The 26,027-nt window shown below is 43.5% G+C and overlaps 1 protein-coding gene across 12 annotated transcripts in view; it reads right to left on the reverse strand.

Moving 5' to 3' along the window:
- The window catches only part of ADAT1 (adenosine deaminase tRNA specific 1), a 38,236-nt gene that overhangs the window by 4,292 nt on the left and 7,917 nt on the right, over positions 1-26,027 (reverse strand). For 4 of the 12 annotated variants that reach the window (XM_069549612.1, XM_069549609.1, XM_069549613.1 and 1 more), the window contains 5 exons: positions 21,787-22,390; positions 19,916-20,061; positions 19,300-19,399; positions 8,970-9,056; positions 4,207-6,291 (listed from right to left, as the gene is read on the reverse strand). In XM_069549612.1, coding sequence (XP_069405713.1) covers positions 6,159-6,291; positions 8,970-9,056; positions 19,300-19,399; positions 19,916-20,061; positions 21,787-22,390 — 1,070 coding nt within the window. In that variant the 3' untranslated portion in view covers positions 4,207-6,158. Of the gene's footprint in view, positions 1-4,206; positions 6,292-8,969; positions 9,057-19,299; positions 19,400-19,915; positions 20,062-21,786; positions 22,391-23,802; positions 24,037-26,027 lie in introns of those variants that run through there. The other 8 variants (XM_069549615.1, XM_069549616.1, XM_069549614.1 and 5 more) reach the window with 4 other exon arrangements.

The raw sequence follows: 26,027 nt of genomic DNA on the forward strand, positions 1-26,027 counted from the left end.
AAGTTATGCACACATAGTCACCCACTCGTGAACACAGAACCAAGAGAAAGCCATGCTGAAAATGTAATCTACCCTGAAAGAGCCAGATTTCAGAAGACATTTTGTGAGCAAAGAGAGAATTCTGTGGAATTAGCTGCCTAAAGCATGCCGAGTCCCTCTTCCCTATATAATGTCACTTCTGAGTATATTGTGGTATTTCTACAGTTTTAAACGACTTAAAATTTTTTTTTTTTCCATTTTCAAAAATGTACTTTAGGGACTTCCCTGGTGGTCCAGCAGTGAAGATTCTGTACTGCCAGTGCAGGGGGTGCAGGTTCGACCTCTGGTTGGAGACCTAAGATCTCATATGCCACGTAGCACAGCCAACAATTTAAAAAATAATAAAATAAAATTTACTTTAAAAAATAGTTACTATATTAACATGGTTTAAATTTTTAAAAATAATCGAACATAAAATGTATTCAGAGAAAAGTCTCCTTTCTGCTCTCAGGCCCTAGCAATTCTCTTTCTTTCCCCTCAGGTCTGTGTTAGTAGTTTCCCATGTGTCTATTCAGAGACAGTTTAGCAAAACATAGATATATAACTTTCATCCTTTTTTACAGAAATGGAATGTTACAATGCTGTTCTACATTTTGCTTTTTCATTTGCACTTGTATTTAGAAACAGAACTTTGAAGATGGATTTAAATAAAGAAAACTTTTGTGTTCATTTACACTTTGACACAGTGAATCCCACCTCTAAGAAATCTACCCAAAAGATATACTGGCAAAAATACAAAATATTCTATTCACAGAGTATTTCAAAAGGAAAGAATTTGAAATGTTTATCACCAACTAAAAAAGTTATGACTAACCTAGACAGCATATTAAAAAACAGAGACATTACTTTGCCAACAAAGGTCCTTCTAGTCAAAGCTATGGTTTTTCCAGTAGTCATGTATGGATGTGAGTGAGAGTTGGACTGTGAAGAAAGCTGAGCACTGAAGAATTGATGCTTTTGAACTGTGGTGTTGGAGAAGACTCTTGAGAGTCCCTTGGAGTGCGAGGAGATCCAACCGGTCCATCCTAAAGGAGATCAGTCTCAAATATTCATTGGAAGGACTGATGCTGAAGCTGAAACTCCAATATTTTGGCCACCTGATGCGAAGAACTGACTCAGGTGAAAAGACCTTGATGCTGGTAAAGATTGAAGGCAGGAGAAGGGGACGACAGAGGATGAGATGGTTGGATGGCATCACCAACTCAATGGACATGAGTTTGAGTAAACTCTGGGAGTTTGTGATGGACAGGTAGGCTTGGTGTCCATGGGGTTGCAAAGAGTCGGACACGACTTAGTGACTGAATTGAACTGATCACCAACTAAAAAAATGGTTACTGCTGGGGGCAGAAACAGAAGTCAAGGGACAAAGATTGAAGACCTTTCTGAACGTACCTTTTTTTTTTAATTGTTTGAAATTTTGTATAACTTTTTGTTGTAAAAAATTCCCCTAAAAATTGAAAGGGAAATGAAACAAAACTAACTGTGTATAGATGTGGAACAGTAACTAGAGAGGAACTTTTCCAGTGACTTTGACATAGTCACAATCTGGGAGTTCCCTGGTGGTCCAGTGGTTAGGATTTGGGACTTTCACTGCTGTGGCCCAGGTTCAATCCCTGGTTGCGGAACTGAGATCTCACAAGCCTCTGGGCGCCTCCAAACACAAAAACAGAAAAACGCCTATAATCCCTAGTTCAGGTTTCTCAACCTCAGCAATAGTGACATTTTGGGTGGGGTATAGTTCTTTGTTGTGGGGGGTTGTCCTGTGTATCATAGGGTGTCAGCACCCAAGGCTCAGGTGAGCCTCCCTGGTTGGCAGTGATACTTCACTCATATGGTCGAACATCACTGCCCCCCAGCATTGTGCTGTGTGAGTGCCCCAGGAGAATGTTCTGAAATACAGGAGGAGGGGGCAGGCCATGCCAGGAGGAGCCACACGTGGAAGCACCAGGGTGGGTCAGGAGTCACTGGGGGTGAGGAGGAAATGTGGGCAAGAGGCATCAGTGTGAAGGGACTGGCAAGGGCCGGGCTGGGAAAGCGGGCTTGGGACTGGCTAGCTCCAGGAGGGGCAGGCTCTCCAGGGTGAGCGAGGCAAAGATGTCCCGCCAGAGACAGCAGGAGCGTCGGCACAGCAAGGGCAGCCAGAAGCTCGTGCAGACCCTCTTCCCCACGCGCCCTTCTCTTTGCTGACTTGCACTGTAATAAATGGTAACTGAGGACAACAGCTTTTTTCTGTCTCAGTCTGAGGGTGGTCTTGGGGACCTCAGGACACAGCTGCTAAAACCATTCTGTGAAAGGGGGAGGGGAAGGGGGTGGATCAGTCACTGAAAGTGGGGCAGCCTGATGTCATGTTCCCACAGGTTAATATAATGTAACACAAGTATGCAGAATCTCCTGGAGAGAACTGAACTCGGCTGTAATCAAGCCTCTCATGTAACCACAGATTTATAGGAAATATGAGGGGGAGAGGAACCGGTTATCAACCCTGGAGGAAATAAGCAGCCAAATCCTGGATGGGAGAGAGTCTACCAGACAAATGACCCATCTGTCAAGGACGTAAAAAGGAGAGTGAACTGCTAGAGATTTAGTGACACAAAAGATACATCAGCCCAATGCACTTTGTGTTGTTTGGATTCTAATTTGAACAAATCAGTAGTCAAGACATTTTTGATACAATAGGGGAAACTAAACACAGCCTGCATAATAGATATTAAAGAATGCCTGTTAGTTTTATTGGGTGGAATAGGATAGCTAGAATTCAGTTTAAAATGTTCTAAGAAAAACAAAGTTGGAGGGGAGGGGGGAAAAGATCAGATAACAACAGCATAAAGCTGATGGATGTTTGGTCTGGGTGATGGGTACATGGAGGTCCACTGTGCTTTTCTATTTTTGAGTCTATTTAAAAATTTCTATAAGGAGTTTCTTTTTAAAAGGTAGTTAAAAATTGGAAGTGGTTATCAGTAAAAACACACGATCTAAATGTATGATGTTTGAGAACCTGCCAATATTGCAGAGATGTGATTTTAAGGCATAGGTGAGATTCTTAACTTGGGTTTTTAAGAGATTAAAGCAAAACATAGGGAATGGGCTAAGGTGAAGGTGAAGGTGAAGTCGCTCAGTCGTGTCCGACTCTGCGACCCCGTGGACTGTAGCCTACCAGGCTCCTCCGTCCATGGGATTCTCCAACCCAGGTCTCCTGCATTGGAGGCAGACGCTTTAACCTCCGAGCCACCAGGGAAGCTGAGGGAATGGGCTAAGCTCTCCTTTTCTCTCTTGACAAAACAGGCAGAGTCCAAAGTGAAGACGCCTCTGGTCTCTAGCTTTCGGGGTTTCCTAGACTCTGTTCTAAAGTCTAAATTGATGGGTGTGTTTTACATTCTGTACACATGTGACAAACACCATGAATTTTAGGAAAGAAAAGACACCAATTCCTCACATTCTCATAGAAATCTTCATCTTTGAAAATAGGATCTCATAAGAGTGATGCATAATCTTCTGTGGGTAAGAAGAGCTTCTGCCAGTTGAGGTGTCCTAACTGCTCTCATATCACTGGGGTCAGGTCAGGCAAAGGGTTGATTAAAGCAGCATGTGGGAAGTCTGGCCTTTGATAGTGAGGTTTTTGTCTTTGCTCCCACCTAAAAGGATTCCTCATAGAAAAAGGTTCAAAGATAACTCAATATGAGAAAGTTATGGGGGAATTACCTTGCGGTCCAGTAGCTAGGACTTGACAATTTCACTGCCATGGCTTGGGTTCAATCCCTGATTGGGGAAGTAAGATTCCCCAGGCCACACGGTACCTGCCACATCCCCCCCCGCCGCCCCCTGCCAAAAGCTACAATGATAAAAAGGCAAAAAAAAAGAAAGAAACAACAAAAAAGAAACCTTATGTATTATTTCTGCAATAAAAAAATATTAAGAACATATGTTCACATGCAAACCTGTACATGAATGTTTATAGCAGCAAGATTCACAATAGCCAAAAAGTGGAAATAACCTAACAGTCCATCAGTTGATGATTAGATAACAAAATGTGGTATATCCATAGAACTGAATGTAATTTTTATCCCAAAAACAGGAATAAAGTACTGAATGATGTTACCAATTACATTACAACATTATCAGTCTTAGAACATCATGTTAAATGAAAGAAGCCGGTCACAAAAGACCACATATTGTATGATCTTCTTTATATAAAAAGTTCAGAATAGGCAAATCCATAGAGACACAACATAGATTGCTGCTTGCCCTGGGGTTAGTGGGGGTGTTGAGGGGATATGAAGAGCGGCTGCTAATGGGCACTGTGCTGGATCAGACAGCGCCCCCCACTCCCAATTGAGAACACAAATGTTCTAAGATCGATTGTGGTGACTATGCACATCTTTGTGGATATACTAAAAACCACTAAACTGTACATTTTAAATGGATGAATTTTTTGTATGTGAATTACATCTCAATAAAGCTGTTATTAAAAATATTTAAAGCTATAAAGAAATACTGAAGAACGAACAAGGTCCTTGAGCAATCCCAACACAGAGAACTTCCACTTTCAGTCAGTATATTAGAGTGTGAAGAGGCTGAGAGTTAAAATACTGCTGCTGCTGCTGAGTCACTTCAGTCGTGTCCAACTCTGTGCGACTCCATAGACGGCAGCCCACCAGGCTCCCCCGTCCCTGGGATTCTCCAGGCAAGAACACTGGAGTGGGTTGCCATTTCCTTCTCCAATGCATGAAAGTGAAAAGTGAAAGTGAAGTCGCTCAGTTGTGTCCGACTCTTCGCGACCCCATGGACTGCAGCCCACCAGACTCCTCCGTCCATGGGATTTTCCAGGCAAGAGTACTGGAGTGGGGTGCCATCACCTTCTCTGAGTTAAATACTAGATGTTAGGAAAAACAGGCCTGGTTTCTAGGTGTGCTGCTGAGTTGCTATAGGGACTTTTGTTTGGCCTTTTGGACAGAACTCTTTCCAATGAAAGTCACAGAAAACAGAGTCAAAGGGGCTTACTCAAAATAACAAGAGCAATTTATCTCACATCGTTGAAGTCCAGAGTGAGCACTAGTTTCAGGCACTCAGACAAGGTCACGAGAGCCTTCATCCTCTGGGCTGTTTCCTTCATCACCTTGTTCTCCAGCTGGCTGTCTCTGTGCAGTGGGCAAAGGCAGCCCCAGGCAGTCCCGGGTTACCTGGCGCTCACAGCTCCCAATACGAGAAGAGAGGGAATCTTTCCCGATTGCTCTGGTATTAGTTCCAGGACTGTTCAGGGTTGGCTCACACTGCTGGAGTCAACGAGGAAAGTTCGCTTCACCCGAGTCTCAGGGATAAAGCAAAAAGGGTGGTTCTTCAAAGGAAGCAAGGCTGGGTATACAAAATACATGTCCATTATGACAGGTGAAGCTCTAAAGTTTACAGAGATTCAAACATCATCTCAGCCCAATACTTGCTGAATCAACGAGGAACACACTAAATGGAGCTACTGCGGAGTACTTCTACAGTATCACACTCCAAATTCCTATTCTTAGAGAAGCAATAAAATACAGGACACACACCAAGGTCATTAGCAAGATGCTTTTAGCAGAGAGCTACTTCAATCAAGTAGTTATTGTTCAGTTGCCAAGCAGTGTCCGACTCTTGGCAATCCCATGGACTGCAGCTTCCCAGGCCTCCCTGTCCCTCACCATTTCTCAGAATTTGCCCAAGTTCATGTCCATTGAATTGGTGATGCCATCTGACCACCTCATCCTGTTGCCCTCTTCCCCTTCTACCTTCAATCTTTCCCAGCATCAGGATCTTTTCTAATGAGTCAGTTCTTTGCATCAGGTGGCCATTGGCGCTTTGGCCTCAGCATCAGTCCTTCCAATGACAATTCAGGATTTACAATGGACTGGTTTGATCTCTTTGCTGTCCAAGGGCTCTCAAGAGTCTTCTCCAGCATCACAGTTTGAAAGCATAGTTCAATCAAGTATAGTTTGTTTCATGTCCAAAATTCCATGCATCTGACATAGAAGAGATCCATCGCTCTGATAGATGGCAGTCTTTTTTCCTGATCAGCCACAAGAAAATCTAAGGCCTGTTCAGCATGTAGGAAGACAGTAATCCAGGATGAGTGAATGGAAAACACCCGTTGCTCACTGAAACTGGTGATAATCTGGGGGATTTCTGATCCAGGATGCAAACGCCTGCTTCCGGAGTGCACTCCAGGCCTCCTGGTAAGTGGATGCAGCCTCCTTGTACTCTTGGTACGTCGCTAGCTTCTGCGCCCTAATGCACACACACCACCAAGCACACACGTTTTCAATGGAAAGCTCGCCACTGTGGCCAGAAAGACACCTCAGCAACTGGCTGGACAGGTTTATGAGGAGAGACTTAGGGACAGAAGGGCTCTGTTAGCTGTCCTAGAGTGACTCAGCTCCTTCGGAGGAGATTCACCAGGAAACAACACGGGGTTAAAACAGGGAAAAATAAACAGTACTAGTCTGAGTCTGCTTGTTTCTTTTCTTTTTTCGGTCCTGGAATCAGATGAACAAGAATAACTGTATCTACCACTTGGTTTAAAGTTTTCTACACGGCTATAATCTTCACTGGTAGAATCGAGCCGTTAGACACTTCTCAAGTGCATTTTCCCAAAGTACCTTTCATCTTAGTCATATTCTCCTGTGTAATGAAAGCCAACACCCCTTCCCAAATCCTTCAGTGTCTCTGACTGCTGAAGAATGGCTAATGTGCTAAGCAATGTCTGTAACACTTACACTCAGATAAAAAGATTTTCTTGAGACAAAGATTCTTTCCTTTGATCAAACTTGAGTCAGGCTTCTCAAAGTCCTCTTCTTGACCCAGCCCCGACTTTGAACTATGTATGACCTTGTCATCTCATAGCTGAAGAAACTGAAACTCGCAGCTCACTGAGTCAGGTTTTACCCTGCTTCTACTCTTTTGTTCTTTGCAAAGATCTTAGGAGACCCCAGTTGTTTCTTCACTCACTACAGCACAGAGCCGAGTTGCTAATTGTAGCAGACACTGATTCTAGTCCTTTGATAAATTTCCCATAGCTTTTTGGTGGTTGATGGATGGGAGCTACATGCATGACAACATTAAACTTTACCTGAGCCCTCAGTTCCTAAAACAAGCGATGGTTAAGAAACGTCCCTCCTATATTTCTGTGTGTGGGAAACGGCAGACTGGAAAGAATCCCCTTTCTTCATGATTTAGACTCATGGATGCCCCCCTGGTTTACCTGTGACAAGGCCAGACACAGACCCTCCAAACACCTGTTTTTTGTCTCTTAATGATTAGCTGAACTGTTTGTACCCACTGACAAAATCTCATCAAAATGCCTGATAATTTGACCAAATATTAATTACCACTTGTGTGTCTCTTCCTCCTGCAGACCCCCGAACTTAGAGCCACCCTTTCTGAGGCAGCATAGGCAGGTGTACCAGCCCTTTCTTTTAACAGCCCCTCCTGAGGACTGACACTTCCTGTTCAGTGGTCCCGTCACACTGCCTGCTCACCTCACTCCCACATTTCCAGCTCTGACTTTGCTTAGACGAAACTTCTTCTTTGCCCCGCTCTTAGAGAGGCTCACAGAGCTTAAGACAGCGATGCTCTTGCTACTGCATCAGTCCTCCGCCTGCTGAAACAGGCCCTGTCTCTTACTGCAACAAAGCCTTCAAACGAAGTCTCTCCTCACCTAAGTCCACATTTGTTTTTAAGTCATAGAATGTATGCCAACCCACCCAGTTCCAATCTTGTTGATTTTTCCAGATAAGAAACAAGCAAACTGACCATGGATGGCTGGAGGGCATCAACACCAACTGCAGGATACATGATGCTGAAAACAGGCAGCAGCCTCTTCGTATGGAGTGTCTAGCTACTCCCTGGCTTCCCCACTGTTGTATAAAGAAGAATTTGGCTGATCTTTGTTGCCAGTTCCTGGGAGGGAACCTCTAAACTTTCAGAACTTCCTTGATGATAGGAGTGTCTTTGTTATTAATGGTGGACCCCTTGGATCTCAACTTTTTGCTTAATGAGGTGACTCATGGTGGGCCCTAGATATAGTTTCAGGATGGGCTGGCTGTGGCTGAAAGATCAGTCATGAGATTAGAAAGCTGGGGCCCTGAGTCATCTGATATCTGACATCCTGGGGTGGGGAGAGGAGAAGGTGGAGATTGAGTTCAATCACATCGTTCCTGGTCGGTGACAGACAGTGACATGCTGGGCGGGTGATGCATCCTGGGGACGCAGAAGTAGCAGGTTGGATACCTTTGCAGACCTTGCCCTATGTGTCCTTTCTTTTATCTGGTCCTTATTTGTATCTTTTACAATAAAAGGCATTCAAAGTACGGTGCTTTCCAGAGTTCTGTGAGTTTTCCAAGTGAATTATTGAACCTGAGGGGGTAGTCGCAACCTCAGTGGCTTTGGGGCCGCCTAGAATGCGGCTGGTGTTACGAAGTGAGGTCAGTTTGTGGGCAGTGTGCCCTTACCCAGTGAGATTTGGCCTGACTCTTGTTAGCATCTGAATTCCACCCACCCACCTGCTCATGAAGTGGTTTTATAGTCTCTACATTCCTGTTTGGAAACTAATTTAAGTCCTCGAGCTTTAGTTCACAACCACTGATTGAACAAGAGAAAAAGAGAACAATATTCCCAACAGAACACACTGACACCTCAGCGCTCACATTCTCACAGTGCTCTCCATCTGGAGCTGGACTAAAGGAGGGCCTGGGACGGGCAGGCCCCAATTCTACCCGCAGGCTCTGTGACTCTGTCCCACCAACCATGCATCCATCACATCTCAGATCACACACGTCTGCAGCTGCGGCTCTGGGGACTGAAGAGCATGTGGTCAGTACTAAGTACTCACTGGCCGACTGAAACACCACTCCTGCCAAAACGTCCAGCCATTCATAAATATGAAAAATGTAGGTCAAAGGCATCACCTGAGTGAGTCTGGCCACTTGTCCTCTGAAATACTGCTTAGCAGCTTCTGGAATGATCTAAAGAGCTCTACTTTGCTGATTCGGGATCTGTTTGAAAAAAGACCAAGAGGATTTATTAAGTGTTTAGTATGCACCAGGCCACCATCAAAGATACTGGGCTTCACATGGTATCTTTCTAGGTCTGAATGTCCTGAGCCCCTGTTTTCACCAATGCTTGGCAAGAAAAGTCCAGAGAGTCTGATTAGGTTGAGACACAAAAATGATTCTCATTTCATAAACATTATCAGCAGTGAAATCATCAAGGTGACAGGCTGAAATGGGCTAAAGGCAGAGGGAATTACTAAATTCTGCCCCCAAGGATACCCATCAGCTGTTACTTGGCCACCATCTTTCAAGGGAGCTGGCCCCTTGGGTAGCACTGCTTACAAGACATTGAAAGGTTTGTTTCAGAGACTTGAGTGTTGCTCCCTATACGAACTGTGGTTATAAAGTCTATTCAGCCCAGGCACCGGAGGAAGACCTCTAGATTGCTCCTATGGGGATTACAGTCCTTGGGAGGTGAATCCTTCAGTTCTGAATCAAGCTTCATGATGGTCATAGTTTGAAGTAGTGAAGGAAGTCAGTGTGAATTCCTTACCAGTTACTTGGGTCTTCTTGGTTTTGCTCATTTGTAACAGCTGGGGCTGAGAGTGTATGTGCCTCCTTCCTTTCCCTCATATACACAATTCATGGGCTTAGAAGCTGGGAAGCGTTGTGTGTGCCAACAAGGTATAGTCTTATTTTACATACCATATCCGTCTCCATCCTTGAAAATCGTACCATCAGCTGAGACACTGAGGCCATTGCTGGCATATATGAAGCAGGGAACTGTACAGTCTGCTGAAAAGCTCCCTTGCCCGGCTGGGACCTAGCCTACTGGAGACATCACTGCTTAAAGGGGCATATGAGTCCCCACACGCCACTCTCTCTGGGCCTTATCTGTGTTAGAGTGGCTGCCGGCATTCAGGAACATAAGGCTGCTTTTTTTGTTTGTTTGTTTGCTTTTTGTTTTTGGCTGTGCTATGCTGTATAGCTTGTGGAGCAGCTCCCAGACCCAGGATTGAACCCAGGCCCACAGCAGTCAAGTGAAGTGAAAGTCGCTCAGCTGTGTCTGACTCTTTGCAACCCCATGGACTATACAGTCCATGGAATTCTCCAGGCCAGAATACTGGAGTGGGTAGCCTTTCCCTCCTCCAGGGGATCTTCCCAATCCAGGGACCGAACCCAGGTCTCCCGCATTGCAGGCGGATTCTTTACCAGCTGAGCTACAAGGGAAGCCAGAGTCCTAATCACCGGACCTCTAGGGAAGTAGGCTGCTTTAACATGAAAAAAAAAACAAAAAACAAAAACCACAACCAAAAAACTAATGGGTCTCACTAACAGACCAAAGGAGAAAAGTACTTTGAGGAAAATATGTACAGAAAATGCATTTGTTACAATTCAACATCCATTGAGTGATATAAAACCTTTTAGCAAACTAGGACTAGGAAAGATAGTATTTAAATTCATAAAGGGTTTCTATAAAAATCCTACAGCTGATACATGTTCTTAAAATCAAGAATGATAGAGGGATACTTGCTATCACTGCTTTTATCCAACGTTATACAGAAGGTCTGGCTAGTAAGACAAGAAATAAAAGGAATAAAGATTGAAAAGCAAAAACTGAAGACATTATTTAGAGATGACTGTGATATTGTCACTTCTGGTTAGCACAGTAAGTGTGAAAAAAAATAAAAGAAAAGGAGTGGCAACTTGGAAAGGAAATACTATTTGCAAAAGATAGTCTACATTAAAAATTTTTTAAAGAATTAATACATATATCAGTAGAATAGTAAGAGTTAGCAATGTTGCTGGATGCATTTATTGTGAGAGAAATAAACAAAATAGAAATTGATTGCAGTAGCAATGACCAGAAAATGAAATAAAGGAAATGACTTAAATAGCATCAGTGGTAGCAATCTCTGAATGGTGATTCTTGCCTCCTGGCATTCAAGCCCTTATGCAATGCCACCCCACATAGAACAGGGCTGACACCACTAACCATTAGAAGATTGGGCTGGAGTGTGACTTCTGAGGCTACTCATAAAAGACTCTGTGGCTTCTGCCCTGCTCTCTTGGGATGCATCCTCTCAGTGCGGGGGGAACCAGCCATCATACTGTAAAGATGAATATCTGTAGCATCATGGAGAGACCCAGGTTGAGAGGAACTGAGGCCTCCTGCCAACAGCCAGCCAGCTCTGACCTGGCAGTCACACGAGAGAGCTACTGGAAACTGGATCCTCCAGCCTCAGTCAAGCTTCCGATGACTGCATTGCTGGCTGACGTAAGAGAGTGCGACCTCATGAGCCCCTGAGTCAGAATTATCCAGCTAAGCTCCTCCCAAATTCCTGAACCACAGAGACTGTAAAATGATGTTAAACGTTGTTTTCAGCCACTAAGGTGTTCTCCCCCACCCCGCCATGGGGTGAGGGTGTTATTTGTTATACAGCAACAGAAAACGAATACAACATCAAGAAATAAATCCAATAAAAGATGTGAAAAATCATAAAACTTTACTGAAATATATATAAGAAGACCTAAATAAGTGAACTTCAAAACTATTTTAGATTTGGGGCACAACTGCCAATTTGGCACCAGCATTATATATAGAGATAAACACCATATTCCTGGTTTGAAGACTTAACAATGAAAGATGTCAAATCTCCCCAAACCGATCTTTAGATTTAAAGTCTAAGAAAAGCTGAGACACTCTCGAAAGACAAAGCAAGGAGACTTTTCCCCTAACAGATATCATCTTATTATAAAGCTATGGTAATTAAGAGTATGGTTTTGGTGTAGGGAAAAACAGACCAATGGAATAGAACAGAATGCTCAGAAAGAGACATACCTACATATACATATAAAATATTCTAAGTTTGATATGTATTCACTTAAAACATAGATTTCAATAAAATTACTGTAAGTTTCTTTTTCTATAAAGAAAATAAAATGAGTTTCTCTGACAGGGAGCTTGTATTGTATGAGAGCCCTTTATACATAACCATGTATTGGGTCATGGTGGGTGTACCAGAAAGATGTCAGATAAGTGAAATTCCTGTAGCTCAAAGTGCTCATATTTTTTCCACTCAATAAGTGGGCTGGTAGACCTAATAAGGAGCTGGAGCTAAAGCTGCCATTAAGTAAGAACTGTCAGATTGAAATACCAATCCCCTGAAACTGAACTTAAATTACAGAATTAAAATACAGGGCAAGCGTGTATATGATTGCATTATAACTGAAAATTACTACTCAAGAACAAAATAATCTGTTCAATATTAGTGAAAATATATCCAAAGGGTGGTCACCAAAGGGAACTGTAATGTTAAATCTTTTATTCATCCAGTAGTCTAAGTGTGAATAATGCTGACTAATTCATACTGACTGATTAGACAATCAATAAATTACTTTTAGCCAAGCCTCACAGCTTCCCATAATACTTTGCCTGGTTCATTCACTGGCATACCAACTAGCTAGATCAACCCAACACTTAAAGACTTGTAAGAAACAATTATACGTGGATGCTTCGAACACGGATTTCAGGTGCTAACGTTATTCTTCTGTAACAGAACCAGGGCACTTTAGAGAGAAATGATTCTAGCAGCGAAGTGATGGTCCTGGAAAAATCTCATATAGGACAAAGAAATGAGGCTGTCTCTGGCCGCTCCCTGTACTTTCTAGGCCTAAACATAAAAAGAGAGAGAATGAAGTCTATATAGCTTACAGAAACATATTAAGAGTAAAGCCAGAAGTTCGTGACCCTCAAAAAGGGGAAGATTTAGAAATTTTTTTCAGATAATTAGTACTGTTTCATGGTTGGTTTTACCCGGTTAAAAACTAACATTATTTATGCTTTATTGCATGAATGCTTTCAGGTAGATAAGTTGATATGCTCACTTTTACCTAGAATCAAAGATTTCATTTCTAGATTTAAGAGTCTGCAACCGTTTTTGGTGACATGACCACATATTTTCAGGAAGTCTAGAGAGTCTTACAGAGCCAACATTTCCACTGCCCACATCACCCAGAATCAGCAAAAGAGGAATACAAAAAATAAGCTAATATCTTGTCCCAGATGCTCATGTTTCCCTTTGAAATACTGATAGGAGAGCCCATGAGATTTTTGCTAAAGCCCAGTGGCTGCTGATGTACAACTATGAAAGAACATCTGGCTACATAATTACAGAACATTAATGAAATATGTCAAGGAATTTCATTCACAAGAACAAGAAGCCTCAGCAATCAACCATGCCATGCTCTGTAGTCCGGAGTAGGGATCCACTCAAGGTTCATTAAAGAAACACATCGCTTAAACCTCACAGGAAGGAGTCAGCTAGATTCTGTTTACCACCAACACTGTGGTGAAACGTCAAGGCCTCTAGCATCACCGTGAGAAGCCATCAGTGATAGAGAGCTTAGCAGCTTTTTCAGAACAGATCTGCAAATGTTTTCAACATTTTTCCCTCTGGGGTACCGAATGGTACTTTCTTTTATGAGTGCTTTTGGTCTAAGTCACCTCATGAGTAATGTTTAGGTGTTATATCTATAAAGATAAATTGGGAATCTCTCCTTTGCTGGAAAAGATCTCCTTCCAGAGAAATAAGACCTTTCTCAAGACTTGTTCAACAGCAGAACAGAGTGACTACACTAATAACTTCTCTGTCAAAGAGACTCACCTAACAATAACCATTAATGTCATCTGTGGAGCAAAACCATCTTGGTGACTGCTAGATGCTATGTTCCAATAAACCCTAGTTCCTTTTAGCAGTGAGGATTACTTTCTTAGATGTTAACGTCTCCCTGGTGAGGTGGTTAACGTTGCTGATTGGTACATCAAAGAGCTAGGAAAGCTATACATATATACATAATTTTTTTTGAAGATCACACATTCACATTCAACCTAGGCCCATCTTTATTCTAACACACTTAGACACACTGTTTCCTCTCTTATCCTTCTCTTTTATAATCCAGTGAGCCATGTAATGATCTCTGCAGGATGCTGTGGTGGCTCATGTGGGATGGAAAGAGGATACGCCTCTTCAGAGCAAAGAGAATTTAAAAGGATTTGCCACTTTGGGGCAAAGAGTAAAATTAAGCTTCTGGAAAATGCGGGTCCTTTATCTGACTCCTGTTATTATCTCGTTTGCAATAAACACGAAGACTTAAATACTACCTTTTCAAGTGTTGGCTGGCCATCATAGAGATGGCCAACAAACACATGAAAAAATTGCTCAACATCATTAACTACTAGAGAGATGCAAATCAAAATTACAATGAGGTGTCACCTCCCACCAATCAGAGAGGCCATCATCAAAAAATCTACAAGCAATAAATGCTGGAGAGGATGTGGAAAAAAGGGAGCCCTCCTATACTCTTGGTGGGACGTAAACTGATACAGCCACTATGGAGAATAGTTTAGTCAAAAAACTGAAAGCAGGCCTACCATACGATCTAGCAATCCTGCTCCTGGGCATATAGCCAGAGAAAACCATAACTCAAAACGACACACACACCCCAGTGCTCACTGCAGCACTATTCACAACAGCTAGGACGTGGAAGCACTCCAAACGTTCATCAGCAGAGGAATGGATGAAGATGTGGTAATATTTATAAAGGAGTATTACTCAGCCATAAAAAGGAATGAAATGGTGCTATCTGCAGAGACATGGGTGGACTAAGAAACTGTCATACAGAGTGAAGGACGTCAGAAAGAGAAAAACAAATATTGCATAATATTGCTTATATATGGAATCTGGAAGAATGGTACAGATGAGTTTATCTGCAAACCAGAAATAAAGACACAGATATAGAGAAAACAAACTTATGGATACCAAGAGGGGGAAGGGAGGAGTGGAATCAATTGGGAGACTGGGATTGGTGTATATACACTACTAGATATAAAAATGGAGAAGGAAATGCCAACCCACTCCAGCATTCTTGCCCGGGAAATCCCAAGGACAGAGGAGCCTGGTGGGCTACAGTCCATGCGGTCACAAAAGAGTCGGACATGACTTAGCAGCTAAACAACAACAAATGTATAAAGTGGTGAGAACCTGCTGTCCAGCGCGGGGACCTTTCCTCAGCGCTCTGTGGCGACCTAAACGGGGAGGAAGTCCAAAAGAGAGGGAATACTTGCATATCTATAACTGATTCACTTTGCTGCACAGCAGAAACAAACGCAACATTGTAAGACAACTGTACTCCAATACAAATTAATTTTAAAAAGGTATAAAAATACTACCTTTGAGTATTGCACTAGAATTTTAAATGCTTCTAACATCCCAGTCTTGAGTTTGTATTCCAGATCATTCTAAAATGAGTCCCAGGAGGGCACTCAGGAATGAAAAGTGAGGAAACCCTCTCTCCCCTGCAGTGGTCAGTCTTTAGAGTTAAAGCAACTGATTCTTTCGAACGTAACATGCAGCTTCATTTGATGACTGAAGGGGGCATCTTATCTTAACAAGATGTCTATTGAAAGCCCTGCACCATGTTAGAGGCACTCTCTCTCAATTTTCACATTCCTGGGTGATAGATACTCGGAGTTACCCCTTGTTTTACTGTTGGGGAAACTGGGGCTCAGAGAGGTAAAGTAATTTGCTCAATTACTAGGGGAAAGGAGCCTGGAATTAAACATCAGTCTCTTGAACTGCAGAGCTTCTGCTCTTTCCAGCATGAACTTCCTTCCGCATGAAGTCTGCCTCCTAAATGGAGAGACATCCACAATACGACAGAAGCTTCGGACTGCCTTCTCCAGTATCCTCGGCTTAGAGATGCGAGCATACTGAGGCCCTAACGCTGAGGCCTCAGTCTAATGAGGCCATATCTGTCTTAGAGATATGAACACACCGAGGTTCATACAGATATGAACACACTGAGACATTACTACACACTGAGACACCACTTTGCCAACAGAGGTCCGTCTAGTCAAGGCTATGGTTTTTCCAGTAGTCATGTCTGGATGTCAGAGTTGGACCATAAAGAGAGCTGAGTGCTGAAGAATTGATGCTTTTGAACTATGGTGTTGGAGAAGGCTCTGGAGAGCCCCTTGGACTGCAAGGAGATCCAACCAGTCCATCCTAAAGGAGATCAGTCCTGAATATTCACTGGAAGGATACTGAAGCTGAAACTCCAATACTCTGGCCACCTGATGAGAACAACTGACTCACTGGAAAAGACCCTGATGCTGAGAAAGACTGAACGCAGGAGAAGGGGATGACAGAGGATGAGATGGTTGGATGGCATCACTGACTTGATGGACAAGAGTTTGAGCAAGCTCCGGGAGTTGGTGCAGGACAGAAAAGCCTGGCGTGCTGGAGTCCATGGGGTCACAAAGGGTCGGACAAGACTGAGCGACTGAACTGAACTGAGGCCCAGAGGGCTAACGGACTTGTCCAAAGACACCTGGGTAACTAGAGACAGAGCCAGGGTGAGAACAGGGGCATTCCCAATCACACAGAAAACAACAACATATTGGGACAAGTTGGAAAAGAGCACTTTAGGAATCTGGAGAAAAGATGGTAATTTTGAGCCAGAAAGCAGTGGTAAGGCAAGTTTTTAAGGTAAAAGATGGTATGGGTTCACAGTTAAGAGCATTTAGACCTCAGCAAAGCAACAAACTGAAGCCACAGGCAGGTGGGTGGGGCTAGCATGGGGTGCGGCTAGTCTGTCACTGCCTGCAAAGGCAGAACTCAGCAGGAAGTGTGCTCCCTGTCCCTCCTGACCTGCTCTGCTCACACATCCTGGTCTGTGGTTAAGGGCTGATCCCCTGAGAGATGCAGACCTTGGCCTGAAGCTGGGAGGTCCTTGAGAAAAACTGCAAAAAAATCTCTATCCCTAAAAACAAAACAACAACAAAAATTTTGTAAATACTACTTGATTCAATAGCTTAGGCCACTAAGAGACAGGCCAGATCTCTTGAACAGGAGTCTGAAGCCTTGTTAGTGTTTGTGAAGAAAAATACTTTTTTTTTTTTTTTAAGTCTGAAAGGATGTAAGTTGTTATTATTGTTTCCGTTGAGGGAGACAAATGAGCATGTCAAAAAGAAAAGAAACAAGTCCACCTGTGAACTTTCATTACAATACAACTCCTTATAAGGGGCATAAAAAAGACATGGAAGAGCCACTTAAAGTGAAAAGAACTACTTTCAAACTGTGGGAGTCTGACAACAGTCGTTCAGCAGCAGCTCAGTCCAGACGAACAGAAAGACCTTGCTGGAGAGGCTACTAGCCCACAGCCTCGTGCACCCCTGGGTTACTGCACACCCTCTGTGGTTCACTGGGAGTGAAAAGCAGAGTGTCCAAGATGAACAGTTAACAAAAGAAGAACCAATAAGGCAGATACATGAACCTCCAAACACACAGGCATGATACCCAAGTCTCATGTCCAGCAGAGCACATGCTCCACATGTCAACAAAAGTCGATTTGAAGATGCAAAGTCTTGTATTTATGGCACTCTTCTTGCCAGTCTAATCACTGTGAAGCTTCATAAATGGCTCTTGGGTTCCAGCCTTGTTCTACTAAACCAGAATTTCTTGTGGTAAGACCCAAGAAAGTGTTCTTTTCAAAATTTTCCAGGGCAAAGAAGAAGGCTGAAGAATTGATGCTTTCAGACTGTGGTGTTAGAGATGACTCCTGAGAGTCCCCTGGACTGCAAGGAGATCCAACCAGTCAATCCTAAAAAAATCAACCCTGAATATTCATTGGAAGGACTGCTACTGAAGCTGAAGCTCCAATACTTTGGCCACCTGATGGGAAAAGCTGATTCACTGGAAACAACCCTGGTGCTGAGAAAGATAGAAGGCAGGAGGAGAAGGGGATGACAGAGGATGAGATGGATGGATGGCATCACCGACTTGATGGACACGACTTTGAGCAAGCTCTGGGAGATGATGAAGGACAGGGAAGCCAGGCGTGCTACAGTCCATGGCGTTGCAAAGAGTCAGACACGACTGAGCAACTGAACAACAAGAGGAAAGAATAGCCTTTCCAAGAAATGATGCTGGGACAAGGACATCCACATACAAAAGAATAAAGGTGGATTCCTACCTCATACCTTATAAAAACGAAATCAGAATAGATTAAAGTCCTAAACATAAACGCTAAAGCTATGAGAAGAAAATACAAGGTAAATATCTGTGGCCTTGGATTAGACTACAGATTTTTACATATGACACTAAAAGCGCAAACCATGAAATAAAAAAATAGATAAGATGGACTTCCTCAAGATAGAAAACTTTTCTGCTTTAAAGTACACTTTAAAAAAACGAAAGACAATCCACAGAATTAGAGAAAATATTTGAAATATATATCTGATAAAGGGTTCATACCCAGAATATACAAGGAAATCTTGCAAATGAACAATAAAAAGATGAACTGATTTTAAAAGTGGGCAAAAGATCTGAATAGATATTTCTTTAAAGAAGATATACAATTGGTTATACAGGAAAAGATGCTCATCATTAGTTACTAGAGAAATGCAAATCAAATCCACAATGAAACAGAACTTCACATTCAATGGTTACAATAAAAGACAGATAAAAACAAGTGTTGGAAAGGATGTGGGATAAATGAAATTCTCATAGACTGCTGATGGAAATCTAAAATGTTGCAGCTATTATGTAAAACAGTCTGGCAGTTCCTCAAAAGTTAAACATAAAGTTATCCCATGACCCAGCAATCCCACTCCAAGTATACGCAAGAGAATTGAAAACAAATGTCCACCCAAAAGCTTGCATTCTGAATGTTCAGAGCAGAGTTATTATTCATATACCCCCAAAGTAAAATAACCATCAATGAACCAGATTAAAAACCTGGTATACCCAGGGAATTCCCTGGTGGTCTGGCGGTTGGGACTCTGCACTTTCATTACAGGGGCAAGGGTTTGATCCCCAGTCAGGGAACTGAGATCTTACAAGTTGTGCAGCCCAAAAATAAAAATTAAAAACACCAGCGCCCCCTCTAAACTGGTGTCTCCGTACGACGGAATAAGGGAATGAAGGCGTGACACGTGATACGACACGGATGAAGCCTGAAAACCTCATGTTAAGCGAAAGAAGCTGCATACTGTATGATTTTGTGCAGAGAAACGTCTAGTACAGGTAAATCCATAAAAACAGAAAGTAGACCTGCGGGCCCCAAGGGCGACAGAACGGGAGGGCAGGGACTGCTCGTGGGTGTGGGGGTGGAAATGTGCTGGAATCGGAGGGTGGTGAGGTGTGAACACACTGCCACCACCGCCTGCCCCAGTATTCTGTACCTGGCCTGGAGGCGTCCGATTCCTTTCTTTGTTGTCCCCTGGGGAAATCCATTGGCGGTGACATCCAGGGGCTGCTCAGGCACTGCACTCCAGCTGATGGCTAGGAAAAGGTACGATTCTGGGGTTAAAGGTGTTCAGTTTTCCGTAAATGTCAGAGGTATTTCAGTAAGAATATTTCCCTACCGCTGCAGACCCATGACAGTTAGATATGATGTCAGAGACAGTGGCTGTCACTCTGACGCCTGCCCTCCGGAGTACAAGAGTATGAAGTAGCTCATGATTCTCCATCATCATCACCATCAGGGCTGACAATCGTTAAAACACTTACTGTATGCTGGACATGCAGCACATGCATGAAAAAAATCTCTCATTTATTCCTCATAACAACCCTGACAAATAAATGACAAATTCTTATCTGAAGATGAAGAAACTGAGGCTAAGAGAGAACAAGTTGCCCAGGGTCACACAGCACGATCCTGACCCACTGTGGGTGTCTCCTGAGCCCATGTTATTGACAACTTGTGTGGGAAAGTGCTACCCCAGGCTGGGAGGATGGAGAGTCTCCCAGGCCACTCTACAGCCTGGGGACAGTGCAAGTGGAACCTGGACCCCTCACCTGCCCCACAAGGAACAAGTCGGCCTGGGCTGTCAGCCTTTCTCGTCTGCACTGCACAGCGGCTCTGTCCAAACAGTAAATCTGACTGCTGTATTTTCACTTCTTGAACTCCAAAGCCTTCTGGTAGAGCTGAGACGTTCTGACACCTAAATGTGAGGGAAAATGCATGAAATTTGGCTCACTCCTCGATAGAGAGAATATCTAGGGCTGAGCACCACATCACCCCCATGTCTCAGCAAGAGGCCAAAGCTTTAGAAGGTGTGTGCGTCTGTGTATTTCTTTACGGGGATGGTATAGGCGGTACTGGCAGAACAGAACCTAGAGCCTCCGAGCCTTACGAGTGAGGGAAAGCCACTTCTGTCACTGAAGTGAAGCTATGAGCTTAGCACCGTCCCTCAGGGGCTTCAGCAGCACCAGACTCTACTCCTGGTAATGGGTTTGATAGATTTGAAGACGTTAAGCAAAAATATTAACCTGTTGGCAGTAGCTTCCTAAGGAGTCATTCAAATATACCAGAAACCGTAATTATTCTGTAATATAAAACTTCACTTTTTTCTATTTTACACAAAGTAGATGCCAGCATGAAGTGGGTCTAGAGCTGAGTAGACAGCAACTTATAGTCTCAGAATCAAGAAAACATGGAAAACAGAGAAAATGCCTCGGGCACCGTGCCTAGGATTGCCTTTTTCCCCCTTAGCATCTTTATTGGTATAAGTTTATATACCATAAAACTCACCCATTTCAAGTTATAATTCAGTGCTTTTGGTCACAGAGTTGTGCAGCAAGCACCAAAATCTAACATTTCCATCAGCCCGAGAGAAATCCGTCACTCCCTAACAGCAGTAACTCCCTGTCTCCTTCTCCAGCCCCTGGCACCCATGAATGTACCTTCTCTGGATTTGCCTACTTCGGACATTTCAGTCCATGAAATCATATGTGTGGCTTCTTCCACTTGGCATAAGGTTTTCAAGGTTCATCCCTGCTGTGACATGTATCAGACTCCATCCCTTTTTGAGGCTGACTAACATCCCACTATAGGGAGCTACCATCTTTGATTGATCCGTTTGAGCAGCTGATGGATATTTGGGTTGTTTCACTTTTAGGTATTATGACTAACGTTGCTCTGAACACTCATGCACAGCGTTTATGCAGATGCATGTCCTCATTCCTTTTGGGTATGTACCTGGGAGTGGGATTAGTGGGTCATATTCTGGCACTGCTCCCAAGAGCTGGCTTTAGGGGAGTGCATTTGACAAGAGCGCCCAGGTTTCCCCGGGCCCTGGCCATATTCTGCCCTCGGTACTACAGCAGGAATCAGGCGTGGCCGCCCTTCTTTAAGGAGATTGCACTTGGGTGGTCATCCTTCATCTTTTTTCTTTTTAAAAATTAACACTACTGTTTGAGTGTTCTTAAACATAACAATAGCAAACTGTGCACTGCAAAAAAAAAAAAGTAATCATAAAGAAGAAAAAAAAAACACCCATAAAACCACAACTCAGAGGTAATCATACTAATACCTTTCTTGGTATATATCTTTCTATAATTTTTTTTCCTATGGACATAATATACTGACTGAAAAGACTGAAATGAACTCATCTTACCTTCTAAATTGCTCTTTAAACATTATGAGCATTTTTCCATGTTTAATCCTCATCAGTATTAGTTGTAAAAAACAATCACAATCTTCCATAGCTGGACACTTCTGTGGTTTTTCTTTTCTTAATTAGTGTACACAAAATGAACGTTTGAGCGGTTCTTAGTCACTCCCTTAGGACAAACCCTAACTTTTTCTACGTCTGTACCCGCGTTCAAGGCCCCATGGACATAGCCCTAGACCGTTTCTTGGCAAGACGGCCCCCCTGCCCTCTCACCTCCCGATCAGTGCTCTCCGCATGGCCTCCTGGCTATAGGGGCACTTTCCAATGACCACAGCTGACAGGTAGATGGGTTCTTCTAGGAAGTGCATCAGCAGTGCCCCCTGGCATCCGAGGATGTTCCACCGTGCCAGCTTGTCGCTGCAGGACATGGAACAAGTCCTGTCCCCCCGGCCTGGCTTCACTCGGAGCAGCCCCACCTGGTGATACGCAGCACCAGGCTTCCTTGAGTCTCCAGCTTCTCCAGGCACACACTTGGCTCCGGTTCTATAAACATCCACCACTTGGGCACCACTAGGGCTCATTCCAGTGACACTGGCCAGTTCCTCTGCTGTGAGATTAGAGCCACTGACATTTGGTGGATTTGGGCCCTTTTCCTGACTGCCAAAACTCTGACGGTGAGCTGTACCACCAGGAGTCCTGGGCTCCAGCCTCATTTTTTTAGCCACAGGACTTTCTGGGTCTTCACATTTCCTTTTATCTTCAGGAGCTTCTAGGTTATCACTAGTTTCTACTGATGGGTTACTGGCCCAATCCCTACTGACAGGACAGCAAGGCTGATCTTCAAACTCAAGCATTGGAATGATGGAGGCATCCCCACCTGCAGGAGAAGAAATCCTTTAAACCAGTTGTTCCCAAAGTGAGGTCCCCAGACCAGCTGCATGAGCATCCCTTGTGAACCTGTTAGAAATGCCAAATCTTGGGACCCATGGTAGACCTGTTGTATCAGAAACTCTTGAGGTGGTACCTAGCAGTCTGTTTTAATAAGCTCTCCATGTGATTCTGATACAACCTTGAGTTTGAGAATGACTGCTCTGCTGCTGCTGCTGCTAAGTCGCTTCAGTTGTGTCCGACTCTGTGCGACCCCATACACGGCAGCCCACCAGGCTCCCCCGTCCCTGGGATTCTCCAGGCAAGAACACTGAACTGGGTTGCCATTTCCTTCTCCAGTGCATGAAAGTGAAAAGTGAAAGTGAAGCTGCTCAGTCGTGTCTGACTCTTCGTGACCCCATGGACTGCAGCCTACCAGGCTCCTCCGCCCATGGGACTTTCCAGGCAAGAGTACTGGAGTGGGGTGCCACTGCCTTTTCCAAATGACTGCTCTAAATGAAGCTCAATACTCTTCTCCCAGCTGACCTGAGATGGATTAAGAACACTTGGCCAAATTTCCCTAATAACAGTTCTCTGGGGTTCTCACCTAGACCCAGTGAGCTAGAATCTCTCAGTGGAAGGAGTTTTTTTAAAATTGAACCATTTAACAAAGATCCCAGGACGTTTCGGAAACACTAGATTAGACCAAGCTTTCTCAACCTCCACATGGACATTTGGGGCCAGATAATTCTTTGCCATGGGGGCTTATTCTATATATTACAGGATCTTTAGCAATCTCTCTGGTTTCTACCTCCTAAATACTGATAGCACCCCTGAGTCTGACCACCAAAATGTCTACAGATGCTGCCAAGTGTCCCTTGGGGATCAAAATTGTCCTGAGTTGGGAACCCCTGGTTTAGAACGAGCACGGTTTCCCAAGTGCATTTTGTGGAGTGTTATTCCCAAGATGCCTTGGAAAATAAAAGTGGAGGGTTGATTTCATGGTTAAATAAGTTCGGCAAATAATGCTTATAATTTTCCCATCTTGCATATCCTCTCAGTAAATACTTGCATAACTGGTATTTCCCTGTGCTGGTTTAGAGATTTCTGACTTGAACCTAATTTCTTACATTGAACCAAAGAAAACCAGAGGTCAGTAAAAAGCATAGCTTTCCCAAGAGAAGGGAGATTCTTCAAACACTAACCTAATGTGTACTGCTTTTCTTTTTTTTTTTTTTTTTTTGTATCAGGAAGTTTATTTGGGGATGAATCCCAAGGAACAGGACTGGAGGACTAGGAAGAGTCAAACAGTCAAGGCAGGAAAGAAAAAGGCAATCCAAGGGTGGATTACTGAGCTGATTAAGTTGGACACTACCACGGGCAGCCAGGGTTCTGTCATCTTAGGTGCTGTACAAAATGTACCTCGTAACTGCCCATGGAAGAGTGGAACATTTCTCCACTAGCTTCTGTTCGCTTTGGTTAGAGGTTGTCCAAGGACGTGTTAATTCCTTTGTACTTCCAGGTTTATGTTCGAATGGGCTGTGGCTTCTTGCAGGGGTCCAGACTGCAGTGGCAGAGAAGCCCTGAGATATGAAGTACAGCGGAAGCAAGGTCCTCTCAGGTTACATCTGTGTGTAGCAGGCTGCCACAGCAAAGCTGGAATAAAAAGATGGGCTGGGAAGGTGTGAGGTCAGCCACAAATGGAGTCAGATAGACATAGACACGTCAATTGTCCTGCCTTCCATAAATAGAACTTTATTTCCATAAATTCTGGGTCCAAAGGTAGGAAGGAAGTATGTTTTTCCTGGGTGGAAATATTAACTCTTTTATCAACTGCTTTTGAAGAAGTGAAGTCAAGTCGCTCAGTTGTGTCCGACTCTGCGATTCCGTGGACTGTAGCCTATCATGCTCCTCTGTCCATGGGATTTTCCAGGCAGGAGTGCTGGAGTGGATTGCCATTTCCTTCTCCATGTACTGCTTTTCTAAAGTGTGTAAATAATATATCTGTGGTCTATATAACCTAAGAGTGGGAGAGGCAAGAGATGCAGAAATGGGAGTGTTGCCAGAGAGGCTGGCTGGCAGGCTTCCAGAGACCTCACAAGGTGACAGTGACTTTGAAGAATGCCACAGGGCCCACCTCCCACTCTGAAGGCTCAGAGATTTGATCCTGACCGATGTCTGAACTCGGGAGTCTCAAATGCACAAGTCTGAAGTAGCCAACCCAGGCACCAACTTAACAGTTAGTGATGAGGAATAAATGCCAAGTGAGCCAGACCATTACACTCTCTAGTATTCTCTCTTCCCCCAGTGGGGACCTCCCACTGTAAAAGACGGCCCATGACCCAGAGAGTTACATCAGCAATTTCAGATTTTGATTTCACAGACCCAAAATCCCCAAAGACTTTAAGATTAATAGAGTGTTGTCAATTTTATATTCCATCAAGTAAGATCTTTAAAAAGCTTATTTATCATTAATTTAAAAATACATAAAGATCTCATAAGCTTAAAATGGAAAGAAATTAGCTTTTTGAACAACTCACTGAACAGTCCTCAGTTTTCTCATGTGGCCATGGCGCAGCGCTCTCTCACAGAGCAGGACCAGCCTGTGGACCACTGAGCTTCGTAGTTTGATTAGGTGGTCAGGCCAGCTGTGATCCCCAGATATCTCTCTCCACAAGAATGCTACACCTGCTACTGGGATCAACCAGGCCCTGGCTGGTCAAAGCGGGATCCACAGGCTAAGACTTCTGGCATCACCAGGGAGCTGGTTAGACATGCAGGCCTCCCGATGCACTCCAGAGTTGCTGTATTTGAATGTTCGTTTAACAAGTTCTTGGGTGCATGTTATATATATCACAGTTTGAGAAACACTGAGTTAAGAAACATCCTTTGGTCCTTGGGTGCCTTGGTCCAAAGACATTGCTAAGAACAGAGTATGGATGAGCCCTGCCTTTCTCTGTATGTCATTTTTCTGTTCTCTCATAAAGTTATATTTTTTATTTGAATTATGATCTTTAGTTCTTGTCTCTAAAGACTGATTCGTGTAATATACCCATGGGACAATCTTATTTCCTTATTTCAAAATTTTTAGGGTGAGAAAATTTTACTATCATTCCTGAGTTGTCTACAAGGGTAGAAATTATTCTCGGTTTTCTAGACAGAAAAACAAAGGATAGAAGTGACCCCCTTGGCCAGGTTTGATTTGCCTGCCTAACGCAACCACAGCACCTGAACACCCCCTTAAATTTATCAAAATCTACCTTAACTCACCATGACTGTCTATATCTCCTGAAAAATTAAAGGGTAAACGAGGGACTAGTCTTATTCACTGCTACATAACCATATTTCACACTTTCCTGACAAACAGTAGAAAATATGTGTTTAATGAAGAGGTGGCAAGAATACACAGAAGAACTATACAAAAAAGATCTTCATGACCCAGATAACCATGATGGTGTGGTCACTCACCTAGAGTCAGATATCCTGGAATGTGAAGTCAAGTGGGCCTTAGGAAAGCATCACTATCAACAAAGCTAGTGGAGGTGAAGGAATTCCAGTTGAGCTATTTCAAATCCTAAAAGATGATGCTGTTAAAGTGCTGCACTCAATATGCCAGCAAATCTGGAAAACTCAGCAGTGGCCACAGG

Source organism: Ovis canadensis, chromosome 14 (genome assembly GCF_042477335.2).
Source record: "Ovis canadensis isolate MfBH-ARS-UI-01 breed Bighorn chromosome 14, ARS-UI_OviCan_v2, whole genome shotgun sequence".
Classification (NCBI taxonomy): domain Eukaryota; kingdom Metazoa; phylum Chordata; class Mammalia; order Artiodactyla; family Bovidae; genus Ovis; species Ovis canadensis.